This window comes from Vombatus ursinus, unplaced genomic scaffold (genome assembly GCF_900497805.2).
Source record: "Vombatus ursinus unplaced genomic scaffold, bare-nosed wombat genome assembly UNPS02014924.1, whole genome shotgun sequence".
Lineage (NCBI taxonomy): Eukaryota > Metazoa > Chordata > Mammalia > Diprotodontia > Vombatidae > Vombatus > Vombatus ursinus.
In genome coordinates, this window is record NW_020954702.1 from 6,322,057 (window position 1) to 6,344,840 (window position 22,784).

Below are 22,784 nucleotides of genomic sequence, written 5' to 3' on the forward strand. Positions count from 1 at the left end.
GACAAAGAGGGCAGTCAGATCAAAAGTGGAATATTAGTGAGTAGGGTTGAGGTAAATGGGAGTGAGCAAGGGGGCAGCTGGGGATGGAGAATAGTGTTTGTATATCATCAGCTGAGGGTTTTGAATTACCAGGATGGGAAGACTAGTTGGAATATGCTAACTATTGAGAAGTTTGTCTGGTCAGAGCAAAATTGCTTAGAGAGAAGTCCTGCCTTGAGGGAGGCAGGTGATGAGACTATTTGAGGTCCTTGTAGTAGGTGGTAATGCTAAATGCAGTGAGGCCCCAAGTGACCTACAATCCAGTAGGAAAGATTCAGGAGGCAGAGGTACCTTATATTGGAGAAAGCCCTGGAAGGGGGTGTGTGTGTGTGTGTGTGTGTGTGTGTGTGTGTGTGTGTGTGTGAGGGTAATGGAGGAAGGGCTCTTATTCTAGAACTAGAAGACCTCCAGGAGTCCATGGAAGCCAGCTGGCCCTGGCTTTGTGGCCCTGACTGAGCTCTGCTTTAAAGATGGCCCTGTGGCAAGTTTGAAGGAAGCAAGGAAGCCAGTGGTATGATGGAGGAGGGTAAATAGGGCGAGCTTGTCTCTAGTGCTGGCTTTGTATCAGGGCCCAGGGTCTACAGAATCTGGAAGCTGCAAGATGTGAGGTGGATATTTATGTCTTTTCTCTAGGGCCCAGGCATGGAGATAGAGCTGGGGCAGGGCTATCTGGGGCAAGGTGGGTAAATATGAATAGTAGAGAAGGGGGCGGTCTTGCCTAGTCCACTGATATTCAACTTGAACGAACATTTAGGGGGTTAAGAAAATAACAGAATATAATGTTAATGGCTTGGAAACTCTTAATTTTAGTTATTTCTTGGTATATAGGCTGGGGTAAATTTGGAGGCAGCTCTTCATGTCAGCCAGGGGCTGCTAATAGAGTGCTCTCTTTTTCTTCTGCACAAGGAAAGACACTTCCTAAAAAGTATCTGGATTTTGTTTTCATTCCTTTCTCAGCATTGAGAGGCTGTGGTGAGTGCCAAGACTGAAAGGAAGCAGGAACATATATGTTCCTAGAGGAGGCAGAACAAGGACCCACCTGGAGAAAGCAGAGAGATATCATGCAGTACATCATCTGAGTCACACAGAAGCAGTGTCGAAAGTTATGAAAGGGGTTGTTTCTGTAGTTGTCATGGATGCAGAGCTGCCAAAACAAAAAAAAATCTATATAATGTGAGCTGAATTTTTGGCACTATTAGCCACTTATGCATTTCTAAGCTGAAGAAAACTGGTTAGGATTCCATCTTCCCTCTCCATGTCTAACTCTAACCTCAGGGTTTGTTGCTCTCTTTCCTTCTTTTTCCTCCCAGTTCTTGTTCTATGATGATAATAATAATAATAATGATAATAATGCAATTTATTCATATTAGGTGCATATCTCTGAAGATACTAAAATGACCTGATAAATCTCACTTGAAGCAGGTAAGATTACCTTTGTGACATATGTGGAAATTGGGACCCATAAAGTGAAATTACTTTACATGAGACATGTATTAAGTTAGCAATAAAACAGGGAATAGAATTTGGACCTCCTAAGACAAGGCCCATTAGAACACATTGTCTCACTTTACTGATCTTACTTCATATATTTTTATTTGATTCTCATTTTCTTTAAATTCATCAAATACAGAGTTTAAGATGTAAAGAATATTGTTTATTTATAGTAGAAATAGGCTTTAGGAGTTGTCCCATCCATCTCTATCTCTTTTAGCTGGTTCAGTTGTACTTTAATTTTTTTTTTGTCTGAACCTGTGATTTCATTGAGGAAGGGAATTCCTGGTGAGGAAACTCACTCTACCAATGATGGTGAGCAATTGTTTGAAATTTGTAGTCTTAGAGGGGAACTGAGAAAGTAAGGGACTTTATTGAGGGTTTTTTTTTTGTGAGGCAATTGGGGTTAAGTGACTTGCCCAGAGTCACTCAGCTAGACATATTATGGTATTTGTGTCTGAGGTCACATTTGAACTCAGGTCCTCCTGACTCCAGGGCCAGTGCTCTTTCCACTGCGCCACCTATCTGCCTCTTTAATAAGGCTTTATAGTATGTGACAGAGGTAAGACTCAGGACTTTTTGACACCAAAGCCAACTCTCTGTTATGCCATATTGCCTCTGCTGGTCTTGAATGGAAGCTATAAATTAATTCAATTTTTAACCAACTCAGAATCAGAAGCATTGCATGTGCGCGCGTACATGCACACACACACACACACACACACACACACATATACTTCTGTTTCATTTCTATGGTCCCAAGACTTTCTTTGTGCTTCTGGATGCCAACATTTTCCTCAGATCTTGAATTTTTCGGGCTGTCACATTAGATAAATAATTCTGCAAGGTGGATTTACTAGACCAGAGGTGGAGAACTGGAGGCCTCAAGGCCACATGTGGATCCTCTAAGTCCTCAACTGCAGCCTTTGACTGAATCCAAACCAGAGAATGTTCCAGATGTCACAGAACAAACAATACATTCTGTGAAGTTTGGATTCAGTCAAAGAGCCTCACTTGAGGGCCTAGAGGGCCACATGTGGCCTTGAGGCCACCAGTTCCACACCCCTGATCTAGATGAGCTATCTTTGCCTCCACTAATTTGTAGCAGTATTATAGCAATTTTTTTTTGTTTTTTGGTGAGGCAATTGGGGTTAAGTAATTTGCCCAGGGTTACACAACTAGTAAGTGCCAAGTGTCTGAGGCTAGTTTTGAATTAAGGTCCTCCTGACTCCAAGGCTGGAGCTTTATCCATGGCAATTTCTATTTTTATTATAAATTCTATCCCAGTTTGGTAGATAGTTAAAAAAATCTTTGAACAAGAAACCTAGTTTGCAACTTAACACTTCTGAGGACACTTTTCATTTTTAGGAAGCCTAGTTTTGTCAGAGAAGTATCTGGGGAATCAAAACATTTGTAACTCTAGAGAATGGACAATTATATGCTTAATAATTACCAGCCATCTCTTCAGCGTGATAGGGTTGATATTAAAATCTTTGACTAGACCAAGATCATGGTACATGTGTTCTAAACAGCTTAGCATCTGTAAGGAAATTGAGAAAGAAATTGTTATTATAACATGCTGACTCATCATAGAATCTAAGAATGGGGAGGTGCCTCCAAAGACATCTAAGACATCTAGGAGGAGCTGATTCTTGTTCCTGACCAGTCATCTGTACTACAACATCACTGAAAGTGGTCCTCTGGCTTCTGCCTGGAGACTTCCAGTGAGGTAGAACTCATTACCTCATTCTACTTTTGGATAGTTTTGTTAGCTAGTTTTTCCTGATATCAAGTCAAAATCTGCCTCTCTGAAACTTTCACCTAGCTTAGTTCTATCTTTTGAGGCCAAATAGGACAAGCCTAAACCCTGTTTTATCTGGTGATGCTTCAAATGCTTGTGTACTACTGTCTTCTTGATTTGAAGATAGTATAAATTTTCCTTGCATTGTCTGCATATTCAAAGTGTCAAAGAGACGGGTAGTTTAAAGTCTTACTAACATAAATGTCATGCCTAAGTTTCTTTTAATGCTATAATGTGAACGAGTTATTTAAAAAGAGAATGACCATAGTTTATGGAAAATTTTTCATAGTTTATGGAAAAAATGCCAGAACTCTGGCATCCAACGAGAATTTTGTTCTCACTGACTGGAATCCCTAGATATGGCTTTGATACCAGAGAGAAGGTATGAAGATGGCACCAGATCATAGATATTCCAGAATTCACCCATATAGGAATCAGACTACTGGTATTGCTGGCTAGAGTGTGGAGGTGATCATTCACCACCAGGTATGCAAGGTGATTGGGAAAGCTAGCGCTTCATGAGATAGTTATTTCTTCCCTCCTTTCTTGGAACTGGCCAACCAATGATTTGTATAAATGTTTTGGAGTATAAATTACTCAAGGTCAGTGCTTAGGAGCTGCTTTAAAATATACAGTGGAAATAAGTAAGAGTTAGTATGTACAAATATATTACTCATTTACTTTCTTTTTGTGCCAACATAATACAAATATTCCTGTGAATGGGCATATAGACCTCTATTACTTGAAAATAGGTATGTGGGGTTTTTCTTTGGTTATTTTAATATGGTCTATTATGTTTAAAGTTTTTTTTTAATTGAAACAACCTTGAATTCCTGATATAAATTGAATCTGGTCAAAATGTGTAATCTATTAAATATGTTTTCATAGTTTCTTTGCTATTATTTTAATAGATGTTTAAAATTAATTTTAGAGATATTGGTCTATTGTTTTCTTTCTCTGGTTTGTCTCTCCCTAGTTTGGCCATCAGGACCAATGATATTTATCTCATATAATGAGTTTGGTAGGATCCCCTCTCTATATTTTTCCAGATAATTTATGTAATACTGGAATTAATTGTTTACATTTAATTTATCACCTGTGTGTTGTCATATAATTGGACAAAATAGTTTATAATAATTTTATTGAAGAGTATAAAAATTTGATTTTCATCTCTCTAAAATTAGTTAACAATTTGATGATTTTAATTGCTTTTTTTTAAAAAAGCTTCTAGTTTTACCATCAATGAGATATTTTTGCCTTTAATTCTATCTCTTCTATGATTTTTAGAATTTCTACTTCTTTTTGCTTTTCTACTTTTTTTAGTTACACATTCAATTAATTCATTAAATTCATTCTCTCTTTTGTTTATACTTGTGATTATTCTTTTCCCAACACTGCCCTCCTTCTTAAATGCCCCTTTCCTCTCCTTTTCCCTGTTGAATTTAGTACATTTCTACATCAAACTCTGTGTATGTATTCAACACTTTGTTCAGTTTAGATAAGACTTGAGTTTCATGAGATGCCTTTCCCCCTACGCCCTTCTCCATGTTTGCATATTGATATTCTGGCTTATCCCAATATAAGAAATAGTACATTTTCCTTTCCTCCTTCCTTATTTCCTCTTCCCCCAAGTATTGCTTTTCCCTTCCTTTCCTTTCTTCAAACTAAAATGGTGCAAAACCACCCCAGATCTTATGTTTGTCTTTCTTTACTCTATGACTCTTAAAGACAGGGGGAATCTGAGGGAATATTTGCCTCTTCTACTATTGTTGTACATCCCCTCCCAATTTCTCAAATGTATTTATTTTTTGCTTTCTCTTGTTTCTCCTGTTTTCATTTCAAAGATTCTACTCTTTTCATCAGGAATTTTTGAAAATTCTCTATTAAAGTCCTAGCTGTCTCTACCACCCCACCCCCATAAAAATATACTCGGATTCATAAAAAATGTTATTTTTGGTTCTTTGTTTTGCCTTTTGTAATATTACATTTCAATATTTTTTCCTTTATTGTATTTGCTGCATAGTGTTCTATGATCCTGATTCCTTGGTTTTGAACCAGAAGTGTTTTATCTTTGACCTGGAAGCTCTGACTCTTATAAATACGTAACAGTTGCCTTGTAGGAATTTGCATGGGAAGCAGTGGACCTAGCATCTCTGAGCATCAATTCTATTTCTTTACAGACACTTTTCCATCCTTCTACAACTCCTCAGCAGTTTCCTTGTCCCCATCCAGGTATCCTCAGTCTCACCTTTCTCCTCCCACTCTACTTTCCAGCTATATACCTGTCTAGGCCTGATACCCTGGGACAACTCTACCCTGAGGCCAAAACCCTATGGACAATTATAACCTATCTGATCTTATTCCTCAATGATTAACATGTACCCCATCATGCCCTCCCCATCCCAGTAATTCTGAACACCCAACTGCCAACGTTCAAACTCCTTTTTCCATTCCCCATTGACCAACTACTTCCTTATTCCCATTCCTTTTGTTCTAACCCCTCCCCAACTGAAGTCCTATTCTAAAGTTAATCCCCCTTTCCACTGTGCTCTCTGGTATGTCTGATCCATAGATAATACACTAGAATTTATCTTAAACCTTCTTACTTCTTGCTCACTCCATCTTCTAGTACTCACTGAGACATGACTTCTTTCTGAAAACACAGGTTCCTTGGCTGCCCTTTCCAGTACTGGTTGAACTTTAACTAGTACCCCATACTCATTGGTCATAGTGAGAGAGCTGAATACTCCTTTATCCCCTTTGGTACTTCGAGGATCTCCTTTTATTCCATTACTCACTTCCTTTGAGGTTCATTCAATTCATATGTATCACCCAATCAAAATTCTGATGGCTGTGTTTTCTACTGACCTCTAGGGCACCTCTCCTCCTTTCCTGAGTTCTGAGTTCATTTCCTGGATTACAGTCTTTCTTTCCTCCATAACTCCTGCCGTCATATTAGGTAATGGACTTCAACATACATATTGACACTCTTAAACACTCTTACTTCTCAGTTCCTCAGCTTGTTCATTTCCCATGACCTACTCCTCCACTCCAGCTCACACCTCAGTCACTCATGGTCAGAAAATGGCTTTTCAAGCCTCCACCTGTTAGATTGGATGCAGGCAGAGAATGTTGCATGTGATTTGCTTAACCCAATAGGAAGGACAAATCCATGCATGTTCCAAGGAGCATGACTGGCCCTCATTGACCAGTCCCCTCATTACAGTAAGAAGATATGTTAATCTGAAGAACTAGTACCATAGGATGATGAAAAGACTTTTAATGGGGTGAGGATTCAGAAGGACTTGAAACAGGGGTTCTGATGCATGTCTAGAACAACTGGGACAAGCAGAAGGTTGAGTTGGGGAGAGTTGTGATGATTTGGGATGAAAGAGCCTCGGATGGAACATGTGTACATGTGTATACATTCTTCTTCTTCTTCTTCTCCTTTTTGCGTGAGGCAGTTGGGGTTAAGTGACTTGCCCAGGGTCACACAGCTAGTAAGTGTCAAGTGGTGTCTGGTCTGAGATGGGATTTGAACTCAGATCCTCCTCACTCCAGGGCTAGTGCTCTATCCACTGTGCCACTTAGCTGCCCCCCGTGTGTATACATTCTGTGACTAGTTCTGGTCAACTAAACATGTAGTAAATGAAGCTCTTTTAACGGCTTCTGAGACATGCAAAAGGCTTTAGATGACCTCCATCATACTTCTTCATCTCATTCTTTTCATCTGTGCTTTTGGGAGATCTTATTACCTCCTTCATTTGTGGTGCCTGGTGAGAGAAAACACTGGTCTTAAGACTTTCTCTGTGACGCCTTGGCCCTTGGCATGTGCATTTGTTATTTTCTATTTTAAGTGAAAGAGATTAATCTGGAGGTCAGGAGAGCAAGCCACAGGAACCAGGCATCAGAGTTCAGATAAGGCTTTGTAGCCAGCCCAGAATCAGTTCCTTAAGGAGCAAGGAGTAATCTTCTGGACTCCAATGGAGTCTAAAATCATCTAGTAGTCATGCTGCATCTGGACATGAACTTAGTAGGATCAGTGCTATAGAGGAACTGAGCTAAGTTTTGTTTTGACCCCAGGTGACTGAGGAGGTACAGGGGGGAGTATATCCCCGAGGTGTTGGAGGAAATGTCTATATTTCATATTTGTTTTATCTTTGAAGTAAATATCACTTAGTAAAAGCTAGTTCATATCCAGCAATTAAATGAAACTAGGGTGCTAGTCACTGGCTCCTAACTGTTGAGGAAGGGGAACATAATAGAGAGGTTGAGCTGATGGCAGCAGATACCTCCCTAAACATCTCAGGGTACCCTATGACTCTGAGAGGCAGATGTAGCCTGCCTGGATTACTCCTGTAGATTGATGATTCAGTAGAGGCTGAGCTAGAGCTAAATATGGTGTGAACAGATGGTCTCTCCGCCTCTTTTCTAGAAGCTTTTGACTTGGGAGGATACTGTGAACCACAGAGTCACTGAGTAGGCAGTGATGCTATCTCCTACTGGGTTACCTGAAGGCATCAAGCCAGTTTCTTTTGTGCTTACACTTTCCTGACACTAAGAGAATAAGTATGCAGAGACAGAATGGATCAGGTTTTGGTTTTGTGAGTTCTGATGGGTCAAAAGAGCCATTAGAAGTTCACTCAGCAATAAGAAGTAAGGATCTGGGCTAGCTAGGTGTCACAGTGCATAGAGCTCCGACCTTGGAGTCAGGAGGACCTGGGTGCAAATCCAGCCTCAGACACTTGACTCTTGCTAGCTGTGTGACCCTGGGCAAGTCACTTAACCCCAATTGCTTCACACAAAAAAAAGTAAGGATCATCAGACTTTGTTGCAACATTAGCCATCCTAGTTAGAAGTCAGCCCTGAGGGCCAACCTGCTTAATCTAGTCCAGACATAGATGGATTCCAACTTAAGACTCTTGTAAGGAGCTGGTTCATATTAGCAAGGTACCAAATCATCCATTGTGAATGGTACTCCCTGAAGCAGACTTGGTGGGGACTTCTTGGACAAGAGAAAAGAACTGCCCAAGCCAGGAACTGGGAAATACTCGTAAGCCCTGTGTGTTCCCCAAGTGTGCCTTATAGTTCAATGCTTCGAGCTTGAACCTCTTCTCCCAGAGACTCTGTGTGTGTGTGTGTGTGTGTGTGTGCGTGTGTGTGTGTATGTGTGTACAAGGGGAGAGTAAGCCTCTTCCGTTTGGGGACATTGGTTGTTTTGTAACTACTGTTCTTGCTATATCTTCTCAGTAAATTACCTTTATAAAATCTAATTCATGTCAACTAGTTGATGACTTTTTGAAGAGAGCACAGAAGATGGGGTTCCAGAGTGACAGAGCTCTTAACATTATCTCTAAAATCCTGAGTGGAAAAGTAGACAGCTGCTTTCTGAGGTACTCTGCCCGCTAATGTGAATAGCAGTTTGGAGAGTTAGCCCACTACTTTAATATGCAATGTTACCATGTTCCACTTTTACTTGTTATAAATAATAAACTATGCCTTTCCTGAGCTATACTCCAGTTGTGAGTCCTAGACTGTCAAGTTTCAGTAATATAATTATATGATATATTAGATAACAAAAGTTACTAAGGCAAGTTTTAGAATCTTCTTCCTTGGCAAGCTTTCCTATGAAGCTAAATACTTCTAGAATGGTTTAGCTGAAGGTTAACTGGAAGCAGAAAGTAAATTTAGATAAAGATTTAGAATTCCCTTCTAATGCTTTGTTTTCGTGATATAAATCTATGAAACTAGTAGTTTTGTGTAAAAGGTTAGCAAAATACAGGATCATCTGGTAAGAGCATGAAAAATTCTTTGTTTCAGAAATCAAGAGGAATTCTATGAAAGAAGGAAGGGTAAACAATGGGGAAAATGTGCAGATGGAATGGCAAATGGCCATATTAAGATTATTTTTATGTGTGTGTTGAAAAACATCTCATTAACTAAAAATTTAGTTCAAATTTCTAGTATAAAAATATTGAAAACAAAATCCAAGCATTGTATCTCTTATGAAAACACTTCAAATGTATAATTCAGAAGGGATTAAAGGTACACATGTAAATATATAAAACATAAATATAAAGCAAATAAATAAAATATATTTTCTTGTTGTTCAGTTATGTTCCCTCTCTTTGTGACCCATTTAAAGTTTTCTTGGCAATGATAGTAGAGTGGTTCGCCATTTCCTTTTCTGACTCATTTTATAGATGAGGAAACTAGGCAAATAGAGTCAAATGACTTGCCCAGGGTCACACAGCTAGTTAGTATCTAAGGCCAAATTTGAACTCTGGAAAATGACTTCGGTCCCAGCACTCTATCCACTGCACCTCCTAGCTTCCCAAAATAATTAAATATAAGGTAATTTGGTAGGGAGACCAGTTGGGTGGATCAAGAAAGGGTTCATGCAGAAGTTGGTGCTTGAGATGTTTCCTAGAGGAAGAAAGGTAAAAGGTAAAGGTAAAAGGTAAAAGGCAGAGGTAAGGAGGGAGGGCATTGTAGTCACTTGGGATGGCCAGTGAAATGGCATGGAGATAGAAGATGGAATGCTGTGTGTGAGGAGCAGAGAAAAGCCGGTGTGGCAGAAGGCAAAAAGGGGAGTGTTGTCAAATGAGGCTGGAAAGAAGGTTGGGTTCAGATTGAGAAGGGCTTTAAAAAAGCTGAACAGAGGAGTTTATATTTGATGCAGATGCATCATGGATTTACTGGAATTGATTGAGTAGGAGAGTCACATGGTTAGATCTGTGTTTAAGGAAAATCACTTTGGCAGTGATCTGTAGGATGGACTGGAATGGAGAGAAACTTGAGCCAAAGGAAACCAATTAAAGAGTTCGTAGTAATAATCTAGACAAGAGGTGAGGGCAGTTTAAACTAAGGTAATAGGGGTCATACACAAGCAGTATAGGTAGTATGTATATCTGTATGTGTACGTGTTTGTATAGGTATATGTAGAAATGGTAAGATTTGTTAACTGGATATGTGGGGTAAGGGACAGAGAGAAGTCAAGGATAAAGTTGAGATTATGAACCTGGGAGACTGGAAGAATAGGGAGGCCTTTGACAAAATTAGGGAAGTAAGGAAGAAGGGAAGATTTTTTTGGGAAAGATAATAATCTGTGATAGTAACTAAGTTTAGTTTCTGACATTAAGCTTGAAATGCCTTTGGTTTGTAATGTCCAGTAGGCAATTCATGATGCAGAACTGAAGTTCATGAGAAGAACTGGTGCTGAATTTATTGAAATTGTCCTTGAAATTTTATTGGCTCAGGGACATTTAAGGGTTGGGACATTAACATAGCTTTCTGGGCTTCTAGGTACAAAACAGCCTGAACATAAGGGGCTAGACCTTTTCTGTCAGGCTTCTGACTGCCTACTTGCAGGATAACTTAAAGTTGACTCAGAAGAGCTCAACTCACCTGAATCAAAATTATATTCTTGCATGAATATCCTTTCCTTGCTCTGAATGTCCTTCCTCCTCTTATGGCTAAGTAAAACCTCTTATTAATTGTTAGATGGACTATGAGTTTCTCTCTCTTTTTTTTTTTTTAAGGCAATTGGGGTTAAGTGACTTGCCCAGGGTCACACAGCTAGTAAGTGTCAAGTGTTTAGATGGAGGCCAGATTTGAAGTCAGGTCCTCCTGACTTCAGGGCTGGTGCTCTATCCACTGTGCCACCTAGCTACCCCTGAGTTTCTCTTTTCATTCTAATTTCAGAACTAAAAATACTGGGGGACTAGTCTGAGTTAGGCCAAGTCCATGATATGTGGCAACAGTTGGCAGTTTTTGGAATGAGGTCCCCTCATTGAAAGGAGGGATAAGAAGATAAGTCCCAGGTGGCCCCTGTGCTTCTGATGGTTCTTCTGGTTGTACCAATGGCAGGGTGGCCTTTTACTGTGAGGTTTACCCCACAACCCTGAGGGACAATAAACTGTCTGCGGCTTTTCAGTAACTAGTGTTTATAAACTGCTTTTATCTTCAGTTTCATCAATGATTGTACCTGGAAGGTAACAGCAGTACCATTATTCATTGAGTTTCCATAGTTTTTTGTGTGGGTAGGTGTGATAGTAATCTTCAAGTTCATCAGCTGTGTTGGTCCTGGGCTTTCTAGTTTGGCAATTTAGATATACTCCAATTTCTATTAGTTTTTTCTCTGAACTCAATTTATGTTCAGAACAGTGGGGGAAGGACTGAATTTTTGGAAGGGGAAGTTTGTTCCCCTCCCCCCCAGAAGAAAAAAAAAAGACTAAAGAATGCTGCCTCATCCTGTCTTTGTTGGAACCAGATGGATTTATATTGCTAGTATTCATCAGTTAACAGCCTCAGGGCAGCCCAATGAATAAAGGAAACTCCTACAACCTTTAAGGGTTATATAAATATAAGTTATATTACATATAATTTGTTAAATAACTTTGATAACATTCTAACTTGCAAGTTTATGAGAATGACTTTTGTCTTTTAGAAGCCTTAATGCCTTTTGTCTATTACATTGTATCTGGATGAGTTTTTAAATTGGGAGATGGTCTTCATTTCCAAAGAGAGATTTTACTGTATTGTGACCTTTGTGTGTCAATGAGGGAAAGAACTGTTTGGTTTTCAAAAACTTAATTGAGCTAGAGTACAGTAGGAGCGAGGGAAAGTTTGTCATGTCCTTGGTATTCTGAGATGTATGAAAAATACTATATAAATTGTTGTTCCAACATAAAGTAAGATTGCTTTTGCGGTTTCCTCCTCCCTTATGTAACCATACTTCCATCCAAGTCAGGGTCTAGTGTCCTGAGGATGTCCAGAAAGTACTTTGCTGTACACATATAAGTAGACATGACTTCTGTTTGGCTGAGAAAATGTCATGGTGCTACCCAAATACAGAAGGGATTTTTTCAGTTTCTTGGACACACACTTCCAGAGATGACGTAGAAAGAGATGGGTTGAGAGAAAGAAGTGAAGCATAGACTTTTGAATGGTGGATTTGGGTTCTAAAGCTTCAAATTTGTAGGGCAAATTAGCCCTTAACTTCCAGTACCTGAAGCCCTAGAGATCACTGAGAATGGACTGCCTACCCCTTGGTGAAATTGTTCAATCCTGGTTTGAACTGAGCTTACATTTTTCACTCAGTTGAAGAGCTCATTTGCTCTCGTGTATTGTTTTATATATTCTAATTTGTATTCCTTCTCTAATTTCTGTTTGATGTCTTCTTTATTTGTGATTGAATTTTGAGTAACTAGCATTTGGAGGAAGGGGTAAGCTGCAAGAAGCTAAAATGATCAAGAAGGCAGCTTTTGCTCTAAACAGTAGAATCATATCCTTGGGCTAACGATATTTAAGATATGGTAGATAGATGCATCTAGCCCAGTATCCTTCTTAGAGATAAGAGAAATTTCTAGGCTTTGTTGCCCTGGATCCTGTCTGCTTCTCCTTTCAGCTACTCTGCTGGCAGCATTGGCCTAACCTTCCTCCTAATCTCTGCAAAGGTATCATATTTATCCATGTCCTCAGCCAGCCATTTTTACATATTAGACAGTCCCATTTACATATCTATCTCATATTAATTATTGTACCTTGTTATTGTTCAGACGTTTCAGTCTTGTCTGACTCTTTGTGACACCATTTGGCAAGGATACATTTTCTTTTCCAGCTCATTTTGCAGATGAGGAAACTGAGACAAACAGAGTTAAGTGACTTGCCCAGTGTCCCACAGATAGTAAGTGTCTGAGGCCAGATTTGAACTCAGGAACATGAGTCTTCCTGACTCCAGGCCAGGCTTTCTATCTACTGTACCACCTAGCTGCCCAATTATTATATCTTTCTCATATTAATATTAATTAATATGTTCCTAATCCCTACAGTATCATATTATCAGTGTGTATAAAACCAGTGTGACATTCCATAGTAATATAAGTTAGTCAGGCTATTTAAACAGCATACATCAGTGTAGAAAGGGTTATAGACAAAGCTCTTTTGTGTTCCTGTTGTGTCCTATTATGAATAATGCATGTAGCATAGGAATATAGCAGCCTAGGCAGAGAAAGGGTGAAGGTACTGAAGATACTGAATATATCATATGCTGACAGTCATGGACATAGTGTTGGTATGTCTTGACTGTTTTTCTTTATTACAAGCAAGAGTTCTGGTATGTGTGGAGGGGAAAAGGGGAAGAACCTGTTAGGAAATTACTGTGATATAAAAAAACCACAGCAACACCAATACATCTAAAATAAACACAATGGATATTTTGATGACCAAAACCACGAGCAAAAGCCCCTCAAATGGTTTTTTCCTATATAGGGCTTTAGTCACAATTTATCCAGCAACTGAGAGCACTGATTTCAACTATAAATATTAAAACATATTTCCAAATGTAGTGAAATAGAATAAGTTAAATAAATGTTTGATAGTTATTTCTATGGAGTTACATAGAATGTATCTGACCTAACATCCATAAATAGCCATTGTGTCCAGAAGTTCTACAACAAAAATGGAAACAGTCAATGTTGAAGGGGCTTTGGGAAGATAGATATAGCAATGCATAGTTGGAGGAGCTGTGAATTGGCTGGAAAAACAACTTCGTATTATATAAAAAAAGTTCTTTAACTGTTCACGTCCTTTAGCTTAGCAATCCTGAAATTTATATAACACTTTAAGATATGCAAAATACTTTGTACATATTATCTCATGTAAACCTCACAACAGCCCTGTGAGATAAGTGCTATTATTATCCCGTTTTACAGATTAGAAAACTGAGGTCAAGAGCGTTTGTGATTTGCCCAGGATTACATAGTTAGTGTCTGAAACAGAATTTGAACCCTGGTCTTCCTAACATCAATTCCATTCTTCTATCCACTATGCTATGCTATCTCCCAAATGAAGTATCTTGCAATTATAAGACAGAAAATGGTTTATGTAGAATTTGTCAGATACAAGCTTAGGATGCTTCATCTGCCCAGTGACTTAAGTATTTGTCTAAGGTAAATAGATCAAGTTAGTGCCATAGTCAGAGCTGGCACTCGGGTCTCCTGACTTATCCAGTGCTCTTTCTATTAGGACTCATATTGCTTCTTTAGAGCAAAATAATGTCCAAAGGCATGGACTTAACATCAAAAAGGTAAGCTTTGCAAATGATTAATTTAATATACTCTTTCCACATTATAATTATCAGATAAAGTCTTATAATTAAAATTTTATGCTTATTACCACTCAGGCTTCCTCAAATTACTAAGATCAAGATGATTTTAGCACTAGTCTTAGAGTCAGGAAAAAGAGTTCAAATAATAATGAGAAAATATGTGACTTTAAACATGTGCAACTTTTAAAACTCCATGCCGACCTATTTAAATGAGATATTGATGATGAAAAATGGAATATAGATAGAAAAAGGTAAAGACACAGACTGTAATAATTTTATGTAGAAATTTATGGGAATTGTAAATCATGAGAAGACGGAAAAACCCTGAAAAGTGCCTTAGTCAGCAAACATTTGACTTACCTGCCAAACAGAGAGATATGGCAGACAAGAACAGTATCAGTTTGGAATATGAACTCTTTTGTATAATCTTAGTCAGAAGGATAATTGAAGATTATAAACACCATTGTCTCATAAAATGTAAACAACAACAAAAAAGTGGAGAATAAAACCACCAGTATAAAGAAATCTGCCAAGAGATCCAACTAAGAAAGTCATCCCTGGGTCATTTAAAGATAAAAATTGAAGGACAACAGAATAAAAATGAAAAAGAACTGCAAACACTTTTATAGCCAATGGTAAATTGATTACAAGTACGCTGCGTGGCTTATTTAGAGCCTTTCAAACAACTTAACCACAAATCTGCTGTTACAAACTTTTTTTATTTAACTTTTAATAATGCTACAACAGTGAACAACTGGGTTATCAATCATAGAATGATAGGTTCATTGATTTAGAACTGGAAGAGATCTTAGCTACTTAGCCCCTTCATTTTACAGATGTGGAAACTGAGGTACAAAGAGGTTAAATGACTTGCCCATGGTCATGTAGTTAGTAAGTTTCTTTTTTGACTCATTGTTCTTATTCCATTTTGTAACTCCAAAATAAAATGAGCATAGGTTGTGTCTCAGTTTCCCCCAATGTGGGTAACAGGGCCCCCATCTTCCGCAAAGGCACTTAATATACACTATGGGCATCAGGTATTATTTATTTTTGCTCCCATGGAAAATGGATAAGGCACCAAGGACCCACGGGAATCAATGAACAAATACATAAAATTAAAATCCATTAAGCTCTACCTGAGAAGTTAACATATTTTGGGGGCTATTAGAGACCCTCCTTCAACTCAGATTTGTACCATCTAAGCAACTTACTAGCATTGTTCATGAAGTTGAAGTCTTCATCCTGTTGCCCACTGAGCTATGTGGACTATCTTCTCTCACCAAGCATTACAAAGCTACATAAAGGCTAGCTCTCAAGGAGGCCAGTGCCTAAACACTTGATTTCAGGAATACTTAGACTGGGTAACTCTTGATTTTGGGATTACCCATAAAGTGGTCTTGAAAGGTGGGAAAATCCAATTTCAGGATATTTCCCCTCAGGCCATGTGCAACAGAGACTTCTACAAGCAGGCCATACATAAACATGTCTACCTTTGCCATGTGTTTCTTTGGGGGTTCTTACTAAGTGGGGGTTGCTGTATGGCTGTAAAGTCTAGATTATCACAATTTCCAAATAATTCTAGTTGCACCCAAAGGATAATGGAGACATAGATACCTAGTGTGTAAAGTTCTACTACCGCCATGTCATGGACGTAGCAAGTATATATTTAGGTAAGTTCAGTCTCTGACCTACCATCAGAAAAAGAAACCAAAAGATAGAAGAAGGTGGCCAAGGACCGAAGGTCCTAGAATTTCCCTCTTAGGCTTTTGATATGCTTTTCTTATACATATTGCTATTACTACTTTTGTGGATGGCTGGAAAATTCTTTTTTACCCCTTGCTGTACTCTGATTTGGAAGTATAAAGGAGATAATATGAGTCAAAAAGAGGTCTGAGTCATTCCCAGGCTCACTTTTGTAGACCATAGGGAAGGAACAGTTCCCCTGAATGCAACCTCAATTGCTGGGAGATAATGAGAGGAGTTTCCTGTGTTTTCCCAGTAAGGTGCCAAGGAGCACATTTACTTCTATGGGAAGTGCCATTCTAATGAATATTCATTTCCTGTCATCTTATCAAATTGATTAAGGGGCTTATTAGCTTAATAAGGGACTTTTTTTTTGTGGTCAACTCCCATGGCCAAAGGATTTATCAACTACTGTCCAGTCTCTCAGTAATTAGCTTCTCTATACTTATCTAGATTGGTCTGTGGAATGAAGATACAGCCTGTCAGTGGGAACATGATATAATTTTTTTCTAGCATGGCAAAATCTGATAGAGCTTCTTCTGTTTGGTTGGCATAACCTTTGAGAACTCAAGATTATTTCTATACTACGTTGAAGCATTGGAGTAGGACCTTATTGAAAATCCAAGAGAAGTACCTATTGTCCATGATACACAGATGGATGGAAAGCTATGGAGCTGATTCAATGGCACATGTATTTTAGATAGATACTGCAGATGGACAATGAGTTCAGAATTGAATAAGAGGAAGAAACCTGCCTGGGTTGCTATTGGAAAATTTTGAAGTACTTTTAATAACTTCAGATTTCTTCTTGCAATCAGGGTCCAATTGTTAAATACTTATACTCTTCTAGTGTTGATGTATGGCTGTAAAGTCTAGATTATCACAGTTTCCAAATAATTCTAGTTGCACCCAAAGGATAATGGAGAGATAGATACCTAGTGTGTAAAGTACAGCACTTTAACAATGAAGAAATGTTCAGGAGAAGAGGTTTTTAAAGATATTATAAAATAAACATGATTGGAAAATGTGGTGAATCAGTCATGTAACAACAGTAATGAATAACTTGATAGGTAACCTATAATATAAGTCCCATTTTTATCCCTGAAATGGCAAGAGAGCTAGATGAATGCTCCTACAAACTGGGGAGCCCCTGCAGAAGATTTATGGGAGAATCAAGAATTACATAGGATGAAGTGAGGAGGGATTATGATCTGCATTGTTGCAGGGAGACCCACATAGATCACAGATCCATAAAATAAGGACAAAATAACAATGATGAATGTTTACTTGCTGATTACTTTCTCCTAGAGACCTAATAAGCATTACTATCCTTTGCAAGTCAAAACTCTCATACTGCTGAAGTTTCTTAAGTAGAACAGTCCTATCTCAAAGGACCTTTCTATGAAGATTTGACTTCTGCTCCACCCAAAGCATACTCTTTTTGCGTATTTATGATCATGGCTTTGATCTAGCCTGCAATTGCTGTGCATTTAGAATTCCTTTCTTTAAATCTGTGCTATGGTTCTTCCTCTCTGAGAGTTAGAAAAAAACTACTATGTGTTGGTTTTTATGTTTTAATAATTAATTTTCCATACTGTAGAAAAATTGGTTTTTAAAAGTACCCATATTCTCAAATATGTATTTTGGAGTAAAACTGGCTATATATGTGCTTTCTTTTGTACAAAGACTAAGGATTTTTGGAGACTTTTGTGTTGAGACGCTGGAAAAACAGTCTATTTTAGAGACTCCAAAGGACAGACCTTACCCTATGGGATGAATGAATTTGGCATTCCATTTTCTATATTTATAAAGAGAATAAATATAAATATGAATATAAATATAAATATAAAGTGTCATTGCCACCAACTTTAGAACAGCCCAGGAAGAGTTTTGATCAGGGACATATGAGTTTGTACCAATTTTGCTTTCATTTTCATGAGCCAGACATATATTACCTCATGCCTGCTGGTTCCACTCCTAATTTACAATAATTTATAATCAGAATGTTCTCTGGAATTTTATAGGTTTAGAAAAGAAGAAAAACCATGTTTAGTTTTCATTTTCAGGTGATTTTTTTTTATTTGCGGTGGGAGATCATGGTCATTAAATAACCAGGAAAAACAATAATAAAACACATGATAATCATGCTACACATGTAACACTTCAAGAGGATGGAATATATAGGGAGGTTGGTAGGGGGTGTATTTCCTTTTAAGTATTTCCCACCAGTAATCTTGATGAGAGCAGTGGCAGGCAGGAACAGGGTTCGATACTAGAGCTCGTACTCTGGGCACAAGCTCTCTTCAACCTGCAAAGCATATAAAGGATTTAAAGCAAGTTTTCCTTGTAGCAGGAAGTTTCCCATGCAGATTCCTTTTTCTCGAGCTTGGCTTATTTTTGCCTCAAAATCTAATCTCAAATTGGACCAGGAGTGATACTAAATTGCTGTGTGTATATATGTACATACTGATATATGTATACATACATACTTACATGCACACATACATACATAGCAAATTGATATCACTCCTGATGCTACCAGTATGTACATCTGTGAATACACATATACATGCACACATACATGTATTTACAATGATAGGTAGATGATAGATAGATGGATAGATAGATGGATAGATAGATAGATATCTTGTTCATGGAAATTTGCGTCTGCCAAGAGGCAAGATTTCAATGTGCCTCCACTGCATTTGAGGATTCAAAATAGACTCAGTGACAGATTTCCCCAGCCTTCCTAAAGTGGGGACATGTCTCCTGTCCTACAGAGATCCAAAACTCTCTCCAAATCTCTACAGATACTAACATTAATCACCCTAGACAAGGATTTAATGTTTACCAAATGTTCTTTTATATAAAGAGGGCAGGGAATAAAATATCGATGAAATAGCAATTAGCAAAATGGGGGAGAGCAGTGGAGAGTTTGTTTGGAAATGAAGCTGGTGATTTGTGCTGCCAGCTACTGAGACAAAATTTGTTTCCCCTTCTGAGGTTGGCTCTCTCCCAAAGGGAGAAGTCATCCATAAGCTTAATGGAAATATTAGCTTTGAACTGATTTGTTTTTTAATAGACAAGTGAGAGGAAATACAGATTTTCTTTTGGTAGATCTACAGTTTCACCATGAGTGCTTCATCAGGTCTTAGCCAGAAGATGAAAGGTCACTTCTCAGTTTCTGATTCCCATCCTTTGCAAGCAGAGCTTATGAAATCATAGAGGAAGGGGCAGGGGAGTTGGCATCTAGAGATACAGTGCCTCACTTGACCCTGGCTACCTTTTCTTCCAAATAGTAGGGAATGAGAATGGCTGCTCCTTCTGGCCTCAGGCTTCTCTCTCCTAGATGACTCCAAAATATTGTCCCAGAAATCCAAGTTCCACACACATCACCACCTGGTAAACTCTGATATCACATCTAGTTGAGTCTCTCTAGGTCTGTGAAACCAAGGCTACATCAAAAAAGGATATTTTCTTTTTTTTTTCTTTTAAAAAGAACTTTTAAATTGAAACACGAAAGAAAATAAAACAGAACCCCTGTAAAACAAACAGAAAACCTTTCAATGACCATTTTCTCCTAAAAACTGAAGTCAGTTCCCAGTCATTTGCAGTCCTGAATAAGCAAATTCATTGCTCTTGATTCCTGGCTCGTCACATCAGACGCTGTTTTCTATTCTAACACCGATCCTCCTAAAGCTCCCATAGTCCCCAGTGGCTCCAAGCCCTGCATTTTATTATAACTTCTCTAATTTGGCAGTGCCTCCAGCAAGTGTTGCCTGGCGTAACACTTTCTGTAGTTTCTTGTAGAAGGGCACTGCAGATGTCATTTGCACTCTTGTCTAGTCACTGTCTTTGGACCAGATAAAGCCTAAACCACCCCCTAAGCAAAATCTATCTCTATCATTGGACACAGTCTTCATCACTCCATAGAGGACGGTCCTCAGAATTTTCCCTGCCTGGGAATCAATCAATCAATCAAAAAAACAAAACAAAACAAAACAAAACTGTTCTCCTTGAAACAGAGGAAGGGTTTCCTCACATAAGTTTTGTTACTATTTCTTGTCAATTTTAGACTTGACAGAAGTTTGCCCACTGAGCAGATTAAAAGGGGACATTTTTTAAGTCATGTTGCAGAAAATGACTCAAATTCCATTGATCTTTCATATGTGTTATATCCCAGATTTCCACTGCTGCTTGTTAGTCTCCTCGAAGCATGTAGGGGTGATGTCATTTCTGTGCAGTATCATAGCATAACCTTTTTTTACTCTAAGGAATATGTTAAAGCAACCTAACCGTTGAGGAAAAGAATACTTATTTTGTTCAACACCAACCAATCAATCATCAATCAAGCATTTATGATGCACCTACTATTTGTCAGACACTGGGCTAGGCACTAGGGATCGAAACACGAATATGAAACAGTCTCTGCCCTCAACTAGTTTATATTCTATTGGAGAGATAATATGTACATATATAATTATACACAAATTAATTATAAGAAAAGTTAGGGGAGAAATGTATTGTGTAATGCTAGCATTGTTACTAAATTCCTCAGTTTCAAGATCCTACTTTTTGCATGTTTAAAGTAATGATGCTATGTTGTTGTTTTTGTTCAGTCGTTTTCAGTCATGTTCTACTCTTTGTGGCCCCATTTAGGGTTTTCTTGGCAAAGATCCTGGAGTGGTTTGCCATTTCCTTCTCTAGCTCATTTTACAGATGAGGAAACTGAGGCAAACAGAGTTAAGTGACTTGCCCAGGGTCACAGAGCTAGTAAGTATCCAAGGCTGGATTTGAACTCAGGAAGATGGATCTGACTTTAGGCCTGACACTATCCATTGCACCACCTAGTTGCCCAGTTATGCTATATAAATCCATTTTTTAACGATTGCACTAGATTTTATTTCCTCATCTGTGATTCTCAAACTACTGTTTGTTATGAAGTATATAACTTAAACTAGAAGGCTGGAAATTGAAAAAATAAAAGAGGTGGGGGTAGGTCAAGTTAATATTTCATAGAACTATCTTTTTTGTATTCTTCATTAGGTATCTAGGATTAGATGAGGAAATAAGCTTTGCTCAGGACTCTGTTTTGATGTGACCAACTGAGGCTGTTAAGCATAAAGCACACATCGGCAGTTCACTCACCTCATTGGGCTCCCACAGCCAGACATCAAACGTGGGCTTCCTGAGAGCGTCTATGGTCTCTTGAGAAAGCATGTACTGAAGAAGAAGATTCAGTGTTATTTGTGTCTGTACTCCCATTCAAGCTATCTAGAGTCAATTACAAAGCATTTTAAAGAAATAAAGGATCAAAAAAGAAAAAAAGAGAGAAAGGATCACTGAAGTAACTGGAGAGATAGTTAATGCTTATGGCTGGGACATGCCAATATAGTAAAAACGACAATGCTTAAATACATTTATGATTTTATTGCTATATTAATAAAAAAAGCAAAGGGATACTTATGAAAATAACCAGACAAAATAATAAAATTCATTTGGAGCAACAAAAGGTCTAGAACCTCAGGGGAAAATATGAAAAAAAAAAGGGAAGGAATAATGGGTAAATAACACTTCCAGGCTTCAAATTATATAAAGCGGTAGTCATTAAAACAATTATGTAATGATTAAGAAATAGATATTGATTAGTGGAACAGACCAGGTAAGGATGAATCAAAACCAATTTAATTCAGCAAAACAGTGTTTAATAAACACCAGAACATACATTATCTTGGAAATAATCCCTATTCTATAAGAATTATTGGGAAACCAGTTCGACAGAAACTAGGTTTCAACCAACATCTCACCACAAAATTCTCAAAAGCAATGTGCAATCAGAATATTAAAGGTCACATCATAAAAACTAAGAAGAGAACCAGAATACATATGACAATGGGAGAGTTCTTAGCCAAACAAGGCAGAGAGGTGATCACAGAAGAGAAAATAGTAAAAAGTAAAAATTAAAAATTAAAATTTGATTACATGAAATCAAAGGGCTTTTGCACCTTTAGTGACCTTGTCAGCTCTTATGGTTTTAATTATCAGATGACTCACAAATATACACACATATGTCTATGTACATATTTGTATTTATAAATTAGCTAGTCTGTGTGTGTATACACACACACACACACACACATACATAGTTTTTAGCTAAGTGGATATATCCTTAGTCTCTCCCCAAGCTTCAGCCCACCATCACTAACTTTCTATTGAACATTTCAAACTTATATCCCATAGACATCTCAAACTCAAAATGTCCCAAACAGAACTCATTACCTTCCTCCCCCCATACGCATCACTCTTCCAATCTTTTTTATTTTTGTCAAGGGTACCACATTATTTTAGTAAATCAGGTTTATTACCTTGGCATTGTCCTTGACTCCTTACTCTCCTTCACACTATATATATATCTTCAGTTAATATATCTTACTCTTTTGATCCGTACCATATCTCTTGCATCCGACCCCTTCTCTTTACTTACACAGCTACTAGCCCTTAGTTCAAGCCCTCATCACCTCCTACACAAATTGTTGCAACAGCTTACTAATTGGTCTCCTGTACCAACTCTCCCCTTACCCCAATTCATCCTCCACACAG

The 22,784-nt window shown here is 38.1% G+C and overlaps 1 protein-coding gene across 3 annotated transcripts in view; it reads right to left on the reverse strand.

Annotated features, from left to right (window-relative positions):
• Nucleotides 1-22,784, reverse strand: part of PDE9A (phosphodiesterase 9A) — a 168,973-nt gene that overhangs the window by 23,681 nt on the left and 122,508 nt on the right. For all 3 annotated transcript variants that reach the window (XM_027843673.1, XM_027843674.1, XM_027843671.1), the window contains 3 exons: nucleotides 21,333-21,407; nucleotides 2,984-3,070; nucleotides 1,079-1,183 (listed from right to left, as the gene is read on the reverse strand). In XM_027843673.1, coding sequence (XP_027699474.1) covers nucleotides 1,079-1,183; nucleotides 2,984-3,070; nucleotides 21,333-21,407 — 267 coding nt within the window. The remainder of the gene's footprint in view (nucleotides 1-1,078; nucleotides 1,184-2,983; nucleotides 3,071-21,332; nucleotides 21,408-22,784) is intronic.